This window comes from Apodemus sylvaticus, chromosome 19 (genome assembly GCF_947179515.1).
Source record: "Apodemus sylvaticus chromosome 19, mApoSyl1.1, whole genome shotgun sequence".
In the NCBI taxonomy this organism is placed as follows: Eukaryota; Metazoa; Chordata; class Mammalia; order Rodentia; family Muridae; genus Apodemus; species Apodemus sylvaticus.
Genome location: NC_067490.1, coordinates 22,654,712 through 22,670,454, shown reverse-complemented (window position 1 = coordinate 22,670,454; position 15,743 = coordinate 22,654,712). Strand labels below are relative to the sequence as shown.

The following is a 15,743-nucleotide window of genomic DNA, read 5'->3' as shown; positions in this document are numbered from 1 at the left end:
ATTTTTTTTCTTTTTGTATTTTTTTATTGATATATTTATTTACATTTCAGATGATTTCCCCTTTTCTGGACCCCCACTCCCCGAAAGTCCCATCAGTCCCCTTCCCTCCCCCTGTTTTCCCACCCAACCCTTCCCACTTCCCTGTTCTGATTTTGCTCTATACTGCTTCACTGAGTCTTTTCAGAACAAGGGGCCACTCCTCCGTTCTTCTTGTACCTCATTTGATGTGTGGATTATCTTTTGGGTATTCCAGTTTTCTAGGTTAATATCCACTTATTAGTGAGTGCATACCATGATTCACCTTTTGAGTCCAGGTTACCTCACTTAGTACCCCATTTTTAATAGGGTTATTTGATTCCCTGGGGTCTAACTTCTTGAGTTCTTTGTATATATTGGATACTAGTCCTCTATCAGATGTAGGGTTGGTGAATATCCTTTCCAATTTGTTGGTTGCCGTTTTGTCCTTTTAACAGTGCCCTTTGCCTTACAGAAACTTTGTAATGTTATGAGGTCCCATTTGTCAATTCTCGATCTTAGAGCATAAGTTATTGGTGTTCTGTTCAGGAACTTTTCCCCTGTGCCCATGTCCTCAAGGGTCTTCCCCAGTTTCTTTTCTATTAGTGTCAGTGTGTCTGGTTTTATGTGGAGGTCCTGAAAAAAAAAAACCATATGATCATCTCATTAGATGCTGAAAAAGCATTTGACAAAATTCAGCATCCTTTCATGCTAAAAGTCTTGGAAACAACAGGAATTCAAGGCCCATACCTAAACATCATTAAAGCAATATACACAAAACTGATAGCCAACATCAAACTAAACGGAGAGAAACTTGAAGCAATCTCACTAAAATCAGAGACTAGACAAGGCTCTCCTCTCTCTCCATATCTTTTCAATATAGTACTTTGAAGTTCTAGCTAGAGCAATTAGACAACATAAGGAGGTCAAGGGGATACAAATTGGAAAGGAAGAAGTCAAATTATCAATATTTGCAGATGACATGATAGTCTACTTAAGTGACCTGAAAACCTCTACCAGAGAACTCATAGAGCTGATAAACAACTTCAGCAAAGTGGCTGGTTATAAATCAACTCAAGCAAATCAGTTACCTTCCTATACTCAAAGGATAAGCAGGTTGAGAAAGAAGTTAGGGAAATGACAGCCTTCACAATATCCACAAACAATATAAAGTATCTTGGTGTGACTCTAACCAAACAAGTGAAAGATGTATATGACAAGAACTTCAGGTCTTTGAAGAAGGAAATCGAAGAAGACCTCAGAAAATGGAAAAATCTGCCATGCTCGTGGATCGGCAGGATTAATATAGTTAAAATGGCCATCTTGCCAAAAGCAATCTACAGGTTCAATGCAATCCCCATCAAAATCCCAACTCAGTTCTTCACATAGTTAGAAAAAGCAATTCTCAAATTCATCTGGAATAACAAAAAACCCAGGATAGCTAAAACTATTCTCAACAACAAAAGAAATTCTGAGGGAATCAGTATCCCTGACTTCAAGCAATACTACACAGCAATAGTGTTAAAAAACTGCATGGTATAGGCACAGTAACAGACAAGTGGACCAGTGGAATAGAATTGAAGACCCAGAAATGAATCCACACACCTATTGTCACTTGATCTTAGACAAAGGAGCTGAAAACATCCAGTGGGAAAAAGATAGCCTTTTTAACAAATGGTGCTGGTTTAACTGGAGGTCAGCATGCAGAAGAATGCGAATTGATCCATTCTTATCTCCATGTACTAAACCTAAATCTCTTTAACTCCTTCCTTAGTATCTTCCTGACAATCTGGCTCATAGTGCAGCTGCCTCTGTTCCTTTAGATCTGGGAAGCTCCTTATACAATTCATATAGCATCCTTATAATAACATGCATCATGTTATATAGTTGAGAGAATACATATTTTGACCTCACGTTTTCAGTGTTCTTTTCCATAGCCTTCTGGCTCTACCATTTTGCTGAGGCATTGGGCTCTTGACTCTTAAACCTGTGCTTTCTCTCATTATGATGGACTCATTAACCTTGGCAGAGAGAACAGTCCTTAAAGGGGGGACATGAAAATATGTACATTATAATATAAACAAACCTTATGCCCACAGGAGCCATCCACAATCATGGAGGCCCATGCCCTTCTGGCTCTGTTCTTGGGGCAGCAAACATGTCCTGCAGTCTCTACCAAGGCCAGGTCAGACTGGGAAGATGAGAGTTTTTTTCACTTTCTTTTTTTTTTTTATTCTATCCTTTTTTTTTTTTTTTTTTTTTTTTTACAGAATGAATTGTACAGTTGAATTAAGCATTCAAACAAAAAGAGGAAATTAATACTAGAAAGTAGAATATAGGATATATGGAATAAGATGGACACACAATAACATGTGACAGGTTGACATGGACAGGATTTTTCCTAAGCAGAACAGAATAATAAAGGCAATCAAGAGTTGCTTATCATGAGTTTTCTAACTAGGGTGAAAAACTTACTCGGAGGAACATCAGTCAAAACTATACTTCTGTTTGACTACATTTGCTTTTCTTTATTCTGTGACTAGATGGTTCTAGAATAGTGGAGACTCAACACAGTTTAGGAAGGAAGATGAATACCCTGGAGAGGGAAAATTGATTTTGATAAATACCGGTGTGCTAGAGAATATCTGCAAAGACAGTGTGGGTGTTTTGGTGCATTTTCAATAATATTGGTCATGTTCACTGACATGGATAGAGCAAGAATTCCTGGCTACACTTTATGGTTTGAATCCTGGTTCAAACGTTTCCTGATGCAAGACTCTTTACCAAACTGTTTAGTCTCCTGGAGATACTTATTTCCCCCATGTATAAATTGAGATAATCCTAGTACTTACCTCATAGGGCTTTCATGAAGATATCAAATTAATAAATGGCACCTAGAGAGTTTGGCATGAGTCACTGCAGCTATTTTCATTGTCATTGTTTTTAAGTTTCTAAATCAATAAATACACAATGCAGATTCACATGGCAGGAATCTCACAGAGCTATTATATCAGCATTTTGTTTTATAGATATTGAGCCTAGACATGTAGATACCTGGCTATAGATGTCAGAGTTTCTACTTAATCGTATTTGTCTTAAGCCTCATTCTTGTCTCTTTCCATACCCTGTACAAAGTAACTCAAAAAAGCCATTTTTATTTGGAATCCTCAACATCTAGTCATCTCTTGGGTTTTATCTTTCAAGTCTCCCAGTGATTGAAATTGATTGATAGCATTTAATAAATTATTCATAGATCCACTTAAACCCTTCAGTGAAGGTGTTAGGGTGTAATTTAATGTTTCGTTACTGTTGCTGTCCTGTGCAAAGTAAGACTTGAATCTTCTACAATTTTCAGTTTGACAAACTCTTGCTCAACTTCTGACTATCCCCTTGGCAGAGCTGAAAACCCTTTGATTGTAACTTGCCACGTGAGCTGAGAGTGTGTCGAATATGGCTGATGACTTTCCTCTTTGTGTCAGTTTTCCATTATTGTGTTGTCCAATGATCCAATGGACATTGGATCCCTCAAGATGAGGATGGGACTTGTCATTATTGTCATTTCAATCCTGTGGAAATTTATGCAACAGGATGAAGGACTTTCTGGGGCTCTTAGAGAATATCAGTGTCATTCCTAGGAATAGGACTTGGAATACCCTAGACCACACCACCACATTAACCATTAACATTTTCCTTTATTATGTCCTTAGTGAATGGATTTCCATAATATTCTGCTGTAGACTTTAGCATTACAGACTGTAATCTTCATCAGTGTCTTAGTGTTGCTATGAGAAAACACATGATGGCTAAAAGCCACCTGGGAAGGAAAGGGCTTATTTCATCGTATGCTTGCTGGTAACAGGCTATCAGAGAAGAACTTCAGGACACAAACTCAGGCAAGGCTAGAACCTAGAGGCAGATACTGAAGCAGAGACCATGAAGGAGTTCTGCAGTACTGACTTGCTCTTTATAGACTGTGTAGTCTGCGTTCTTATTCAAAACAGGAACACCTGCTCAGGGTTTGTAGTGCTCACAGGGCACTAGATCCTCCTACATTAATCATTTATCAAGAAAACATCTCACAGATTTGCATACACTGTGATGGAGGAATTTTCTCAATTGAAAATCCCTCTTCCCAAGTGACTCTAGCTTGTGTCAAATGGCCTAATGATGATGATGATGATGATGATGTTGAAGAAAGAACAAGATGATGATAATGATATAATAATAATAACTTTTAAAACCCAGCACAGCCAGAAACACACATTCATTACCTGTCAGATATAGAATGTACAAAGATGCCTCTGTTGAACATTCAAGTACAGTAATTAGTACTTGTATGTATAAACATTTTTTATGAGTGGAGAAAAATAATGACCAAATCTTCAAGAACCTATTTCTATTTCCAAGCTTGTTTAATGGGTTGATAGCCTACAATTTACTTAACACACTCACATAATACTTTTGATTCCAGAAGTAGTGAGTTGTGTCTTCATTTATGTGCCTTGCCATATGCCAGGGGGAATAAAGGCTGCTCTGCTATTAAACTCTGCATAGGACACATTTCCTAAGAGAGGAAGAACGAAAAAAAAATATTTTCGGTTGCTAAGAAAGAGAAGTTGTATAGCTCACTAATTAAAAATGTAGCCTTTGGGCTGGAGAGATGGTTCAGTGATTAAGAGCAGGAACTGTTCCTGAGAAGAACCCAAGTTTAGTTTCTAACTGTCTGTTACCCCAGGTCCAATGGGACGTTCACCTCTGGTGCTCCCAGCCGTTGGCACTCATGTGCTCATAAACTAATTCTCTCTCTCTCTCTCTCTCTCTCTCTCTCTCTCTCTCTCTCTCTCTCTCACACACACACACACACACACACACACACACACACACACTTTAAAATAAAATAAAAAATTTAAATTCTAGCTTCAGGAAGTTTCATCTTAGTCTTCAAAGAAAATGAAATGAGAAATGACAGTGTGCTAGAAATATTAATATATGTCGATAGGTTGTCTTTGAATAAGAATTATATGTCAGTTTAGAGCATTTAATACATGACATGTTCATGCTAAGGAATCTAAGAGAAATTTCACATCGGAAAGCCTTGTTGTTGGTTGTCTTTGCTACACTGGAAAACAGGCAAGGTATCCCAGTCCGGAGTGCTTCGTTGACACCATGGTGAGATTCTAATAATAAATGACATACAATATGTATTGATTCTCTGATTTATACTTTTGTTTATATTTTCTACTTAACATTATTTCAATTATTTTAAAAGATGTGGTCTCTTGAGATGTAGCCCTGCATGGTCTAGAACTCTTTATGTACTCCAGGCTGGGCTTAAACCACCAGAGATCTGCCTGCCTCCACCTCCACCTCCGCCTCCGCCTCCACCCCTGCCTCTTGAATGCTGAGATTAATCCAGCCTTATTTTTTTTTCTTTAACACAGCTAAGCTTTTGTTATTATATAGCATTGATTCACTAACTAATGTGTTTACTGTTTTGAACCTAATATTCAGAGAATCACAAAGTTTTCTTTCTTTCCTATCTATAGATGTCCATTCACTAGAAACCAGAAATAATTATAGATATCATGTTCTATATAAATAATCTAATGAGAAACTTCAACATGCATGTTTTGTCCTTTTCAAGACCCCCTCTTTTCACATGCTACTAGAAAATATCTTGAGATTCTAGTATGTGTTAATATGTGTATAAATATATATGTGATATGTTTATGTCTATTGTATCTCTTTAGTGTACATGTTATATTTCTATGTGTGCTTACATGTGTGTGTGTGTGTAGTTGTATATGAGTGTGTTTGTGTGTCTATCTGGGCTGTCAGTGTATTTGGATTTAACTATGTGTGTATGACTATGTATATGTGTGTGTGAGCATACGTGCGTGTGTGTATTGCTGGGAGTAGACCCAGACCTAACTTGCTTCACAATGTAACTGCAAAGAGCGTCATAAAGTTTTATGGACTTCAAAGTATCTAATCATTTTTACCCCTAGATTTTTTTTTCTAATTCACAAAGCTGATAGTTTCCAGGCACTGAGGTTGAGAATTTGGTGGTGTCAGAGTTTACATGGTTTCTTACCAAAGCTTCATTTCAGATGCAATGGGAAGCTGCAATTTGCATGCCATTATGAATGTAACATATTCACAGAGGCCTATCATGCCGAAGCAGATAATGTTTGCTGCTTGAGACCTCTAGACCTGGTATGCTAATGAGGGAGGTTGTCCTTCATAAATCCTTCCCTTCACTCTCAATTCTTCCATGTGAATACTGTGTATGCTAATATGGATCTGAAGACACGGCATGTACAAATTATACATACCACCTATGTATTTTATAATTATTATATGCTGTAATTGTTTATGAATCTATATATGGTGTTTATTTAAGGAACAATATGTACATATATAATATGTATACATAAATGTTTAAGTAGATGATAGATAAGTAGCCAATACTATTTCAAGTGAGTTTTAACTACATCTTTTCAAGTATTCTATTAATATAATTAAAAGTATATGAAGTATATGCATTTTTAACAAATGTGATACCTCAGATTCAATTTTAATTAATTTAAATTTTGGTACATTAGGAATTTGTAAAGTAGTAGGCCATTTTATAAAGGAGAATTCAAACATCAGACACCAAATTCTACCTTCACAATTTTAAATGTAATTGTAAGCATTTGCAAACAAATGCTTAAAATTGTGTAACTTTTCCCATCTGAGCCAAACAGGAAAGTTTTGACTAGACAACTTAAGCTCTAGGTACCGTGATTTTTTAAGTAAAATGTTTGTATAAAGTCCAGTCGTGACAACTTCTTCCTAAAGAGCTGCTCTGTAGGAGAATGGTTTTAAAATCAAATTATTACATTGTAGGCCAAGATGACTCAACTGCCTGAGGCAGAAAAGGAAAAGATTGCCGAGCAAGTTGCTGACTTCAAGAAGGTGAAGAGCAAACTGGATGCCGAGATTGAGATATGGGACGACACGAGCAACGACATCATCGTTCTCGCCAAGAAGATGTGCATGATCATGATGGAGATGACCGACTTCACCAGGTCAGTGCCTGGGAGAGATGGTGTGATAAGCCATGGATGGCGGTCACGTGATTGTCATACCGCCGAAATGTCTGTTTCTCTGAGTGGCAAGGGGAAGTACAAATATAGAATTGGGAGGTTACAAATGTACAATTCCAGAATTGTTGTAAAAATAGCACAATTTCTTATACAGCTATTACCTCGTGCTTTCTGACCTTCCTACTCTTAGATTACATTGTATCATACTCTCACAGCTAGATACTCTGTAGCAGAGATTACATTGTATCAATCTAACATGTCTCTAACTGTCAACAGAAATGGACAACTAGGGTGTGTTTGATTGATACCTATTGAGTGATTGATACCTATTGCTCCCTCATGGGGATTTGTGGCCCCTGGCATTCCTGAGATTGCAAATCAGTGTCTTTGAAACCCCAGTGAATATTAATGGGTATGAAGGAAGTATGCATTGTCTATGGAGAAGCAACATAAATATTCTAAAATAATTGTGAAACTCTGTGGTAGCACAGTCTGACTGGCTTGTTCTCTGGTAGTCACCATGGCTATGGGAGCCTGTACATGTATCCTGTCAACTGAAGGGACTTCAAAGCTCCCTTATTCCTGCCTGCAACATTGGGGCTCATGTCCAGTGGCTGCAGGATGGTTACCTAAAAATGAGAATTCCCCAGGGAGTAAAATACTGACACTGGTCCCTGATCTTTTGTATTTCTGAAACCAAGTCTCAGAGCCTTGTTTCCTCTATTTTCTGGTCCTAACTGACTGTACCTGTCACCATTATTAACTAGCCCCAGGTCATGGTGGTGGTGGGATGAAGCTGTATGATAAATATTCCAGTAGGATGCCAAGAAGTTTGCAAAGACCTGACTTTGTAAGGCTACCCACAGAGAAAAAAAGGTCCTGAGTGAGGGCAAGAAGCAGAAGCCCAGACTCAATAAAATAAGGAGATAAAGGCAACTGTAGAAGTTTGGTGTGATGGTCAGATGTAAACAGGAATAATTTACTGAGGTTAAGGTCAATGACCCGGATTCACTTGCCCAAGATACCTTAGCATGGGATAGCATTAAGCATGTGTCCTCAGTGAGGAAGTCTTCTCGGTGACACTGTCCTATTCTGGGAGCACTCTGATGAAGGTTCTGATGCCTGTGTTGCTCTGAGTATGCATCTATGGAAAGTCCTTTAGCCCTTCATGAGCTCGAACCGACTTACTGAAATATTACAGTAAATGGACTCCTGAGAGTGCTGCTATGTGCAACTAATGAGAACAGCTTGCTATCTAGGATTTGGGTCTTCCTAGGCAAAAAACTTGCCTTGCTATTGAGAATGGGTTGAAAAGTGGACCATGAGTCACATGCATGTGGAAACTGGATCCTGATGGTGAGGAGAACCAGACCCTGGTATCAGAACACTTTTCCTGGCATGGGATTGTACTGTGTGGGCGAGCCTTCAATAAGCACAAAATCTTTATGAGAACATATTTCGCAGTTGCCTAGCTGTCTACACCCACCCTTTAGGGGAAAGGAGGTCATTAAGGGAAACAGAATGTGGAAAACAGGTTGCAAATGTCTTCATATAATTAACCAAAGAGCAGCAAGATGTGGAATGCCTCTCTTACCAGTTGTTCAAAAACACAAACCTGAAACACAACTCAGACTTCATATAGCTACAGAAGTCACAGAACAGAAAATTTCCCTGGGCAGGACAAGTTACATGTAGGAAATTATTGTTATCATGATGCCGTATAGGTGAAAAAACTGTTATGATGGTACAATGCGTAAATGTGATTTTAAATCTTAACTGGTAACACCCATTGCCTTTCAGGCTTAAGAGTGAGAAAGAGTTTTCAAACGTTAAACACAGGAAGTAATAAATCGAATGACCTAAAAATGCTGTTTCGGTGGAAGGTTCTAAGCAAAATTAAAATGAAAAGATAAACATGTGTAACAAGGACTGCTATTCTGTGATACTTTTCATCTAAATGAGAAAAGACATGCTCAGATAAATCACGGCTTTGTTAGGACCCTACTACTAAGTACTTGAAGATATTTAATGGAAAAGTAAGCAAGATAGTGTACACTTGTTCGAAATGTTGTTGTTGTTGTTGTTGTTGTTGTTGTTGTTGTTGTTGTTGTTTTAAGCCAACATAGAAAATATGTTGGGAAAAGCAAACTTTAGTAGATGCCTTAATTTGGAATGTTCTGTGCGCTGGTAACCTTGGTGTGTTTTCTTAACTATGTACCCTGTATCTGTATCTCTAGTTCACTTCAGGTAAAGTATTTGCAAAGAAGAATTTAAAATAGGACTCTTTAAAAATTAATTCAACCAGTATTATTTGTTGATTCCTGTTTTTGTTTAATATTTAATTTGCACCTGGACAATCTTAGACACACACAGAGTACATGCTGACCATGTTCCCCCTTCATATGCATCTCATCTGTCTGTTCCCCTCTTTCCCAAAAGTCTTTCCCTCACAGTCATGTCTTTTTCTCTTTGGTATTAGAGTGAGCTTTTGGGGCTTGGTGGGTTCAGTAGTGGGTACCCAGCTAAAGACAATGACTCTCTTCTCTTATCAAGGGACAGTGAACATACTCTGCATGACAGGAACCATATAGTCCTCTTCAGAATGCCATGTTTGTATAAATTGGAGGACTTTCTGAACTAGGAAAAGTACAACAGACATCAAGTCAATTTTTTAAAAGGATTTTACTGGAATGTAAACTATTCAATGATACAGCAAAGTACTCTGACCTACATTTTATGAAACAATACCCCGTGGCTGTGCTGGTCCTGTTGATGCTTTGTTTTGCTTAGTATGACAATTATCCTCTAAAGCAGAATTTGGTCCGATCTTATATTCTACTGAAAGAAAATGCACTTCTCAAAGCTAAAAGAGAGTGAGGATGCCACTCCAAATTTCACAAGAGAGGATGAAAATTAAATTCATATAATACATAGCATTTCTTTATGAATGTCTTTTGGTTATCAGTTTCTATTTTCCCATTTAAAACTCTCGACTTTTTTTTCTAGTCAGAGCTTGTTGCTTGATAATACCCTCTCTTTCCTTTTCATACATAGGACAATTGAGTTTTGGTCTATGCTCTGCTGTCTGCAGGCAGAAATTCTAACAGTCTTTTTGTCTCAGTATCTCGCCATCTGTCTGTCTCTTGCCTTACATATCTTCCCTTTCTCCCTTTTCCTCCATTTCCCCCAGTTAATAAATATTCACATTTATGCAATATAGACAGGTAGATGGCTCTATATAGGAATCAAGCCTAGTCTGTAGTATTAAACATTAATATATTTTACAGTCTCATCATGAATGATTTCATCATATAGAATCTTTTAAAAGTTGTTGACTCTGTGTATGCCAAATATGTAATCATTTTTTGAAAAACAGTTTCTTATTTAACTTGGATTGTTCCCTAAGCAAACAAGCAGTTTGATAGGTTATTTCTCTACTGGTGAAATGAGCCAATCCAAACCAAATTAGATTATATGTAATACATGCTCCACTACATGCTCATAGTAGCCCTATTTATAATTGTTGTATTCCTTAGCTGCCTGCAGCTATTACGAACTGGGTTGCTGGAACAGAAGCTGAGGGATGGATGGGGAAGGGGCAAAAAGAAAGAAGGGCCAAGACAATGTTTCACTGATCAAGGCCTGAACTTTAATGTTGGTCAGACCTTTTTAACAGTTTGGGCAAACCCTTCCCCCCAGTCTCAAGGAGATATCTGAGAAATCATTGGCTCCTCTTCTCAGTGGGTCGCCTGCTGGGGTTAAAGGACTTCATGTCTCACACCTCCCAGGATGTTTCCAGGTGAGACTGCCCTGAGGCAGCCTTGATTTCCAGGAGAAAGCAGCTGTATGGTTCTCAGAAGAACAAAGGCCAGGGATAACACAAGCAGAAGGCTGGGGGTGGCAGCCAGGAATGTCTCAGGTTGGTGAGATGGGCTGAAGAGCCCAGCTCAATGCTGTGGGGGAAGGGACATATAATATCCAGAAGCTGGAAAGAACCCAGATGTCCCTCAACAGAGGAATGGATACCGAAAATGTGGTATATTTACACAATGGAATACTATTCAGCTATTAAAAACAATAAATTCATGAAATTCTTAGACAAATGGATGGAACTGGAGAATATCATCCTAAGTGAGGTAACACAGTTACAAAAGAATACTTATGGTATGTACTTACTGATAAGTGTACCTAGAAGCCTAGAAGCTTGCAATACCCAAGACACAATTCACATATCAAATGATGCCCTAGAAGTAGTGGCCCCTGGAAAGGCTCAGTGCAGCAGTGTATGGGAATACCAGGACAGGGAAGTGGGAAGGGGTGGATTGGGGAACAAGGGGATGGATGGAAGAGGGCTTATGGGACTTTTGGGGAGGGGGGGGGATCCAGAAAAGGAGAAATCATTTGAAATGTAAATAAAGAATATATCGAATTTGAAAAAAAAAAAGCAGGCTTATTGGGGGAAGCTACTTTTAGGATGAGTTCACTGGCCCTAAGGATTGAGGCCAGAGGTGTCACCATGAGGAGAAAGAAGGGAGGAAGAGGGGAAGAGAGAGAGTAGAAAGGTTCATGCAGAGAGAGAGAGAGAGAGAGAGAGAGAGAGAGAGACAGACAGACAGACAGACAGACAGACAGACAGACAGACAGACAGAGAGGCAGAGACTCTGGGGAAGGGCACCCCAGTCTCTGGGCTCAGAAGATAAAGGTCTGGCATAGGGACTGATAGATCCTGGGAGGAGCTGGAGACCAGGTCTATTTCTATATGTAAACTATGTACTTCAGTCCCTTGTCCTGGCCTGAAACCAAACAGAGGCAACTGCATTTCCATTCTTTCACACAGACTTTCCCAAAGTTAAGAGGGAATTATCTCCTCATCATACAAATTAAATTTTTCTGATGCCTAGAATTTCACTCTTGTAAGATTCACAAACAAGAGTACATTTAAAATGACATAGTAGAATCTGGTCTTGGTTACTGTTCTATTGCTACGAAGACACACCATGACCTTGTAACTGGGGTTTGCTTACAGTTTCAGAGGTTTATCCCAGAACTCTGAGAGGCAGAGGCAGAGGCAGAGGCAGAGGCAGAGGCAGAGGCAGAGGCAGAGGCAGAGGCAGAGGCAGAGGCAGAGGCAGAGGCAGAGGCAGAGGCAGAGGCAGAGGCAGAGGCAGAGGCAGAGAGGCAGAGGCAGAGGCAGAGGCAGAGGCAGAGGCAGAGGCAGAGGCAGAGAGGCAGAGAGGCAGAGAGGCAGAGAGGCAGAGGCAGAGGCAGAGGCAGAGGCAGAGGCAGAGGCAGAGGCAGAGGCAGAGGCAGGCAGATTTCTGAGTTTGAGGCCAGTCTGGTCTACAGAGTGAGTTCCAGGACAGCCAGGGCTATACAGAGAAACCCTGTCTCAAAAAATAAAAAGACAAAAAAAAAAAAAAAAAAAAAAAAAGCAGGCAGACATGGGGCTTACAGGTAAAGGAGCTAAGTCAAAGAGCTGAGGGTTCTACATCTGGATCTGCAGGCAGTAGGAAGCAAAGGACTCTGGGCTCTGTATGGGCTCTTAAAATCTCAAATCCTACCCCTGGGGGGCACACTTCCTCTAGTAAGGCCACATCTCCCAATCCTTTCAAATCGTGTTACTTCCTGTTGACCAGACATACAAATCTACTAGCCCATAGGGGCCACTCTCATTCAATCTATCACAAACATATTATATGTTAGATTTCAGTAAAGCTGCTGCCTGTCCTTTGACATTAGCATATGTCTAGAGAAAGATGAAAATACTCCAAGGAGAATGTATTGATGAACTGACAACAGAAGGTGACAGGGTCCAAGCAAGAAGAGTTGCTGCAATGCTGAACACAGTTCTGGGTCACAGTGATTTGGTACATTGATGATTAGAGACATAAAATCCAGGGGCTTGAAATTAAGGACTCCAGTCGATTTTGACTTTTGAGGGTGCAGGAAATATGGGGACAGGTAACCAGAGATATACCCATACTGGCGAAATACGACTAATCCCAAAGAAATGGCAGACAAATATAACACATACCAAACTTATCCTCATGGCCACCTAGAATGTCAGTCGCTAGAAAACTAGAAGTTCGTTCTATTGAGGGAAGAGAATGCTCCTGGCTTCAACGCCTTACCTAGGAAGAGGAAGATCCCTACTCCCCAGTTGCCAGGAGAATGCAAGATGGTATTGCAGGTAAGAATCCAAACAGTTCATAAGATATCCCATTTCTCTATGAAGCAAATCCAAAATTGAAAATAAAACTGATGTGACCTTCTTAGAAGGGGGAACAAAATACTCACAGGAGGAGATACAAAGTGTGGATGAGAGTCTGAGGGAAAGACCATCCAGAGACTGCCCCACCTGGGGATCCATCTCATATACAGTTACCAAATCCAAACACTATTGTGGATGCCAACAACTGCTTGCTGACAGGAGCCTGATATAGCTGTCACCTGGGAGGCTCTGCTAATGCATGACAAATACAGAGGGGGACACTCTCAGCCAACAATTGAACTGAGCACAGAGTCCCCAGTAGAGAAGCTAGAGAAAGGACCCCAGGAGCTGAAGGGGTTTGCAGCACCATAGGAGGAACAACATTATGAACCACCCAGTACCTCCAGAGATCCCAGGGGTTAAACCTCCAACCAAAGAGTACACATGGAGAGACCCAAGGCTCTAGATGCATATGCAGCAGAGGATGGCCTTGTTGGACATCAAAGGGAGGAGAGGTTCTTGTTCCTGAGAAGGCTAGATGCAACATTATAGGGGAATGCCAGGACAGGAAAGCGGGAGTAGATGGGTTGGTGAGTAGGGGGAGGGGAGATGGGTTAGGGGGTTTGGGGGAGTGGAAAGCAGGGAAGGGGACAACATTTGAAATGCAAATAAAGAATGTATCTAGTAAAAATATATATAATAAAAAAACTGATGTGCAATAATTTTAAAAGATTCAAAATTTAGAATACCATCTACCTGCATCTTTCCACTGATGATAATATATGAGGGAGTATATTTAATAAACATATTTTAGAAAGTTGAATCAAAGAGGCCAGAGCCTGAGAGCAGTAACGGGTGAATGATACAATGAGTTGATAAAAATTTGGGGCATAGCAGCCAATAGATTAAAAACCAAACAAAACAAAAGAACAAAAAAGACTTAATTGATCACATATAAACTATTCCAAGAGGAAACTAGTCAAAGAAAAACATTTAAAAATCACATTTAAAAAGCCAAATAACTTCTATGAGATAAATTGTAGGCATTTGAGAAAATATCTGTGAGGTAATGCTAATGAAGTAAAATATGAGAGAAAAACAGGTTGAAATGACATCATGGCAAAGATAACCACAGCACACATAAAATTAAACATGTGAAGAATGCGGATAGAAGGAATAAGTCTATATTTTCAATATACAAAATGAAATCTCAATTTGCATATCAAACGTCTTACCTATGCCTGGGGTACTGAAGCTGGAATGGTCCTTAGTTAACATAGGTTTTATAAACTATCTTATAGCGCGAAATATTAAAAAACATCCTATGCTATCACTAGCTGGGCACTGGCCAGCAGGCCTCGGCCTGTCTCCAGCCCCAGCAGACAGACTGAGACTGAATTTTGTCCCTTTATCTAGGACCTGTCTCACCCAGGCTGGCTCTGTCTCTCTAGAGCTCCAAAATCGTTCTCTCCTCTCAGTTCACTAAGTTCCCATGACTGACTATTGCCATATTATGCCCCAGCTTCCAAATTCTCGTAGATGACTGGCGTGCACCCTTGCACACCATACTCTGCTGTCTTAAGGAACCCAGTTGAGTCACCAGTCACCGCATGAAGGAAAACACAACACAATCTTAGTTTAGACTCAACAATTGCTGGGAGAAGAACCTAGCATCCTAATTTTGTAAACTACTCTATGTTAGAAATCCGTCAGTGATGGATCTGCCACTTGAACTGACAGCCTCTGGCTACCTACATTCCATATGTCTCTCTTGCTCCCATCCAAAAAGGTCTTTCCTTTCTCCTGCCTCCCTCTACCTTTCCCCAATGCCTAAGTCCTGCCTACTCACCCAATAATTGGTCCCTTGTAATGTTTAATTATTAGGGGAAAATTCCTACCACAATATCTCATACACAGAATAGCATCCAATATACACATATGTGAAACAACACAATGAAACCATTTGAATCACTCAGGAAGAGAAACCCTTCTTGCTACAAAGGCACATAAACACACCATGTCTATTCTCATCTTTGTAAACTCTGGCATGTCTCAACCTGCTTTAGTCTTTGTTATCTGCAGATTCTAACCTAGGCTGCTTCTGTGTCTTCTCCTCTCCCATTCTGCTTGCCCTACCTTTCTAAGATGTGGTACTTCAATATAAGTGTTTTCTTTTTTTTTTCTATCTGAAGCCCTCGTTGGCATGGATTTTTTTTTAAAGTAATTCATCTCTTATATGTGTGTTAGTCATAACTGAGCTCCCCACCATGTAGAAAATCACATCTGCCTAGCTCTCTTTTATTCCCCATTAACCCCCATTCCTGTATCTTCTTTGAATTTAATGATGCTACCTATACTTATATTGTATATCTGAAACATTCTTCCTTAGAACCATCTATAGGTTGATTCTGAAAGACCTGGTATAA

The 15,743-nt window shown here is 39.6% G+C and overlaps 1 protein-coding gene across 1 annotated transcript in view; it reads left to right on the top strand.

Annotated features, from left to right (window-relative positions):
- The window catches only part of Ctnna3 (catenin alpha 3), a 1,484,299-nt gene that overhangs the window by 1,357,748 nt on the left and 110,808 nt on the right, over positions 1-15,743 (top strand). The window contains exon 14 of the mRNA XM_052164514.1: positions 6,907-7,088. Coding sequence (XP_052020474.1) covers positions 6,907-7,088 — 182 coding nt within the window. The remainder of the gene's footprint in view (positions 1-6,906; positions 7,089-15,743) is intronic.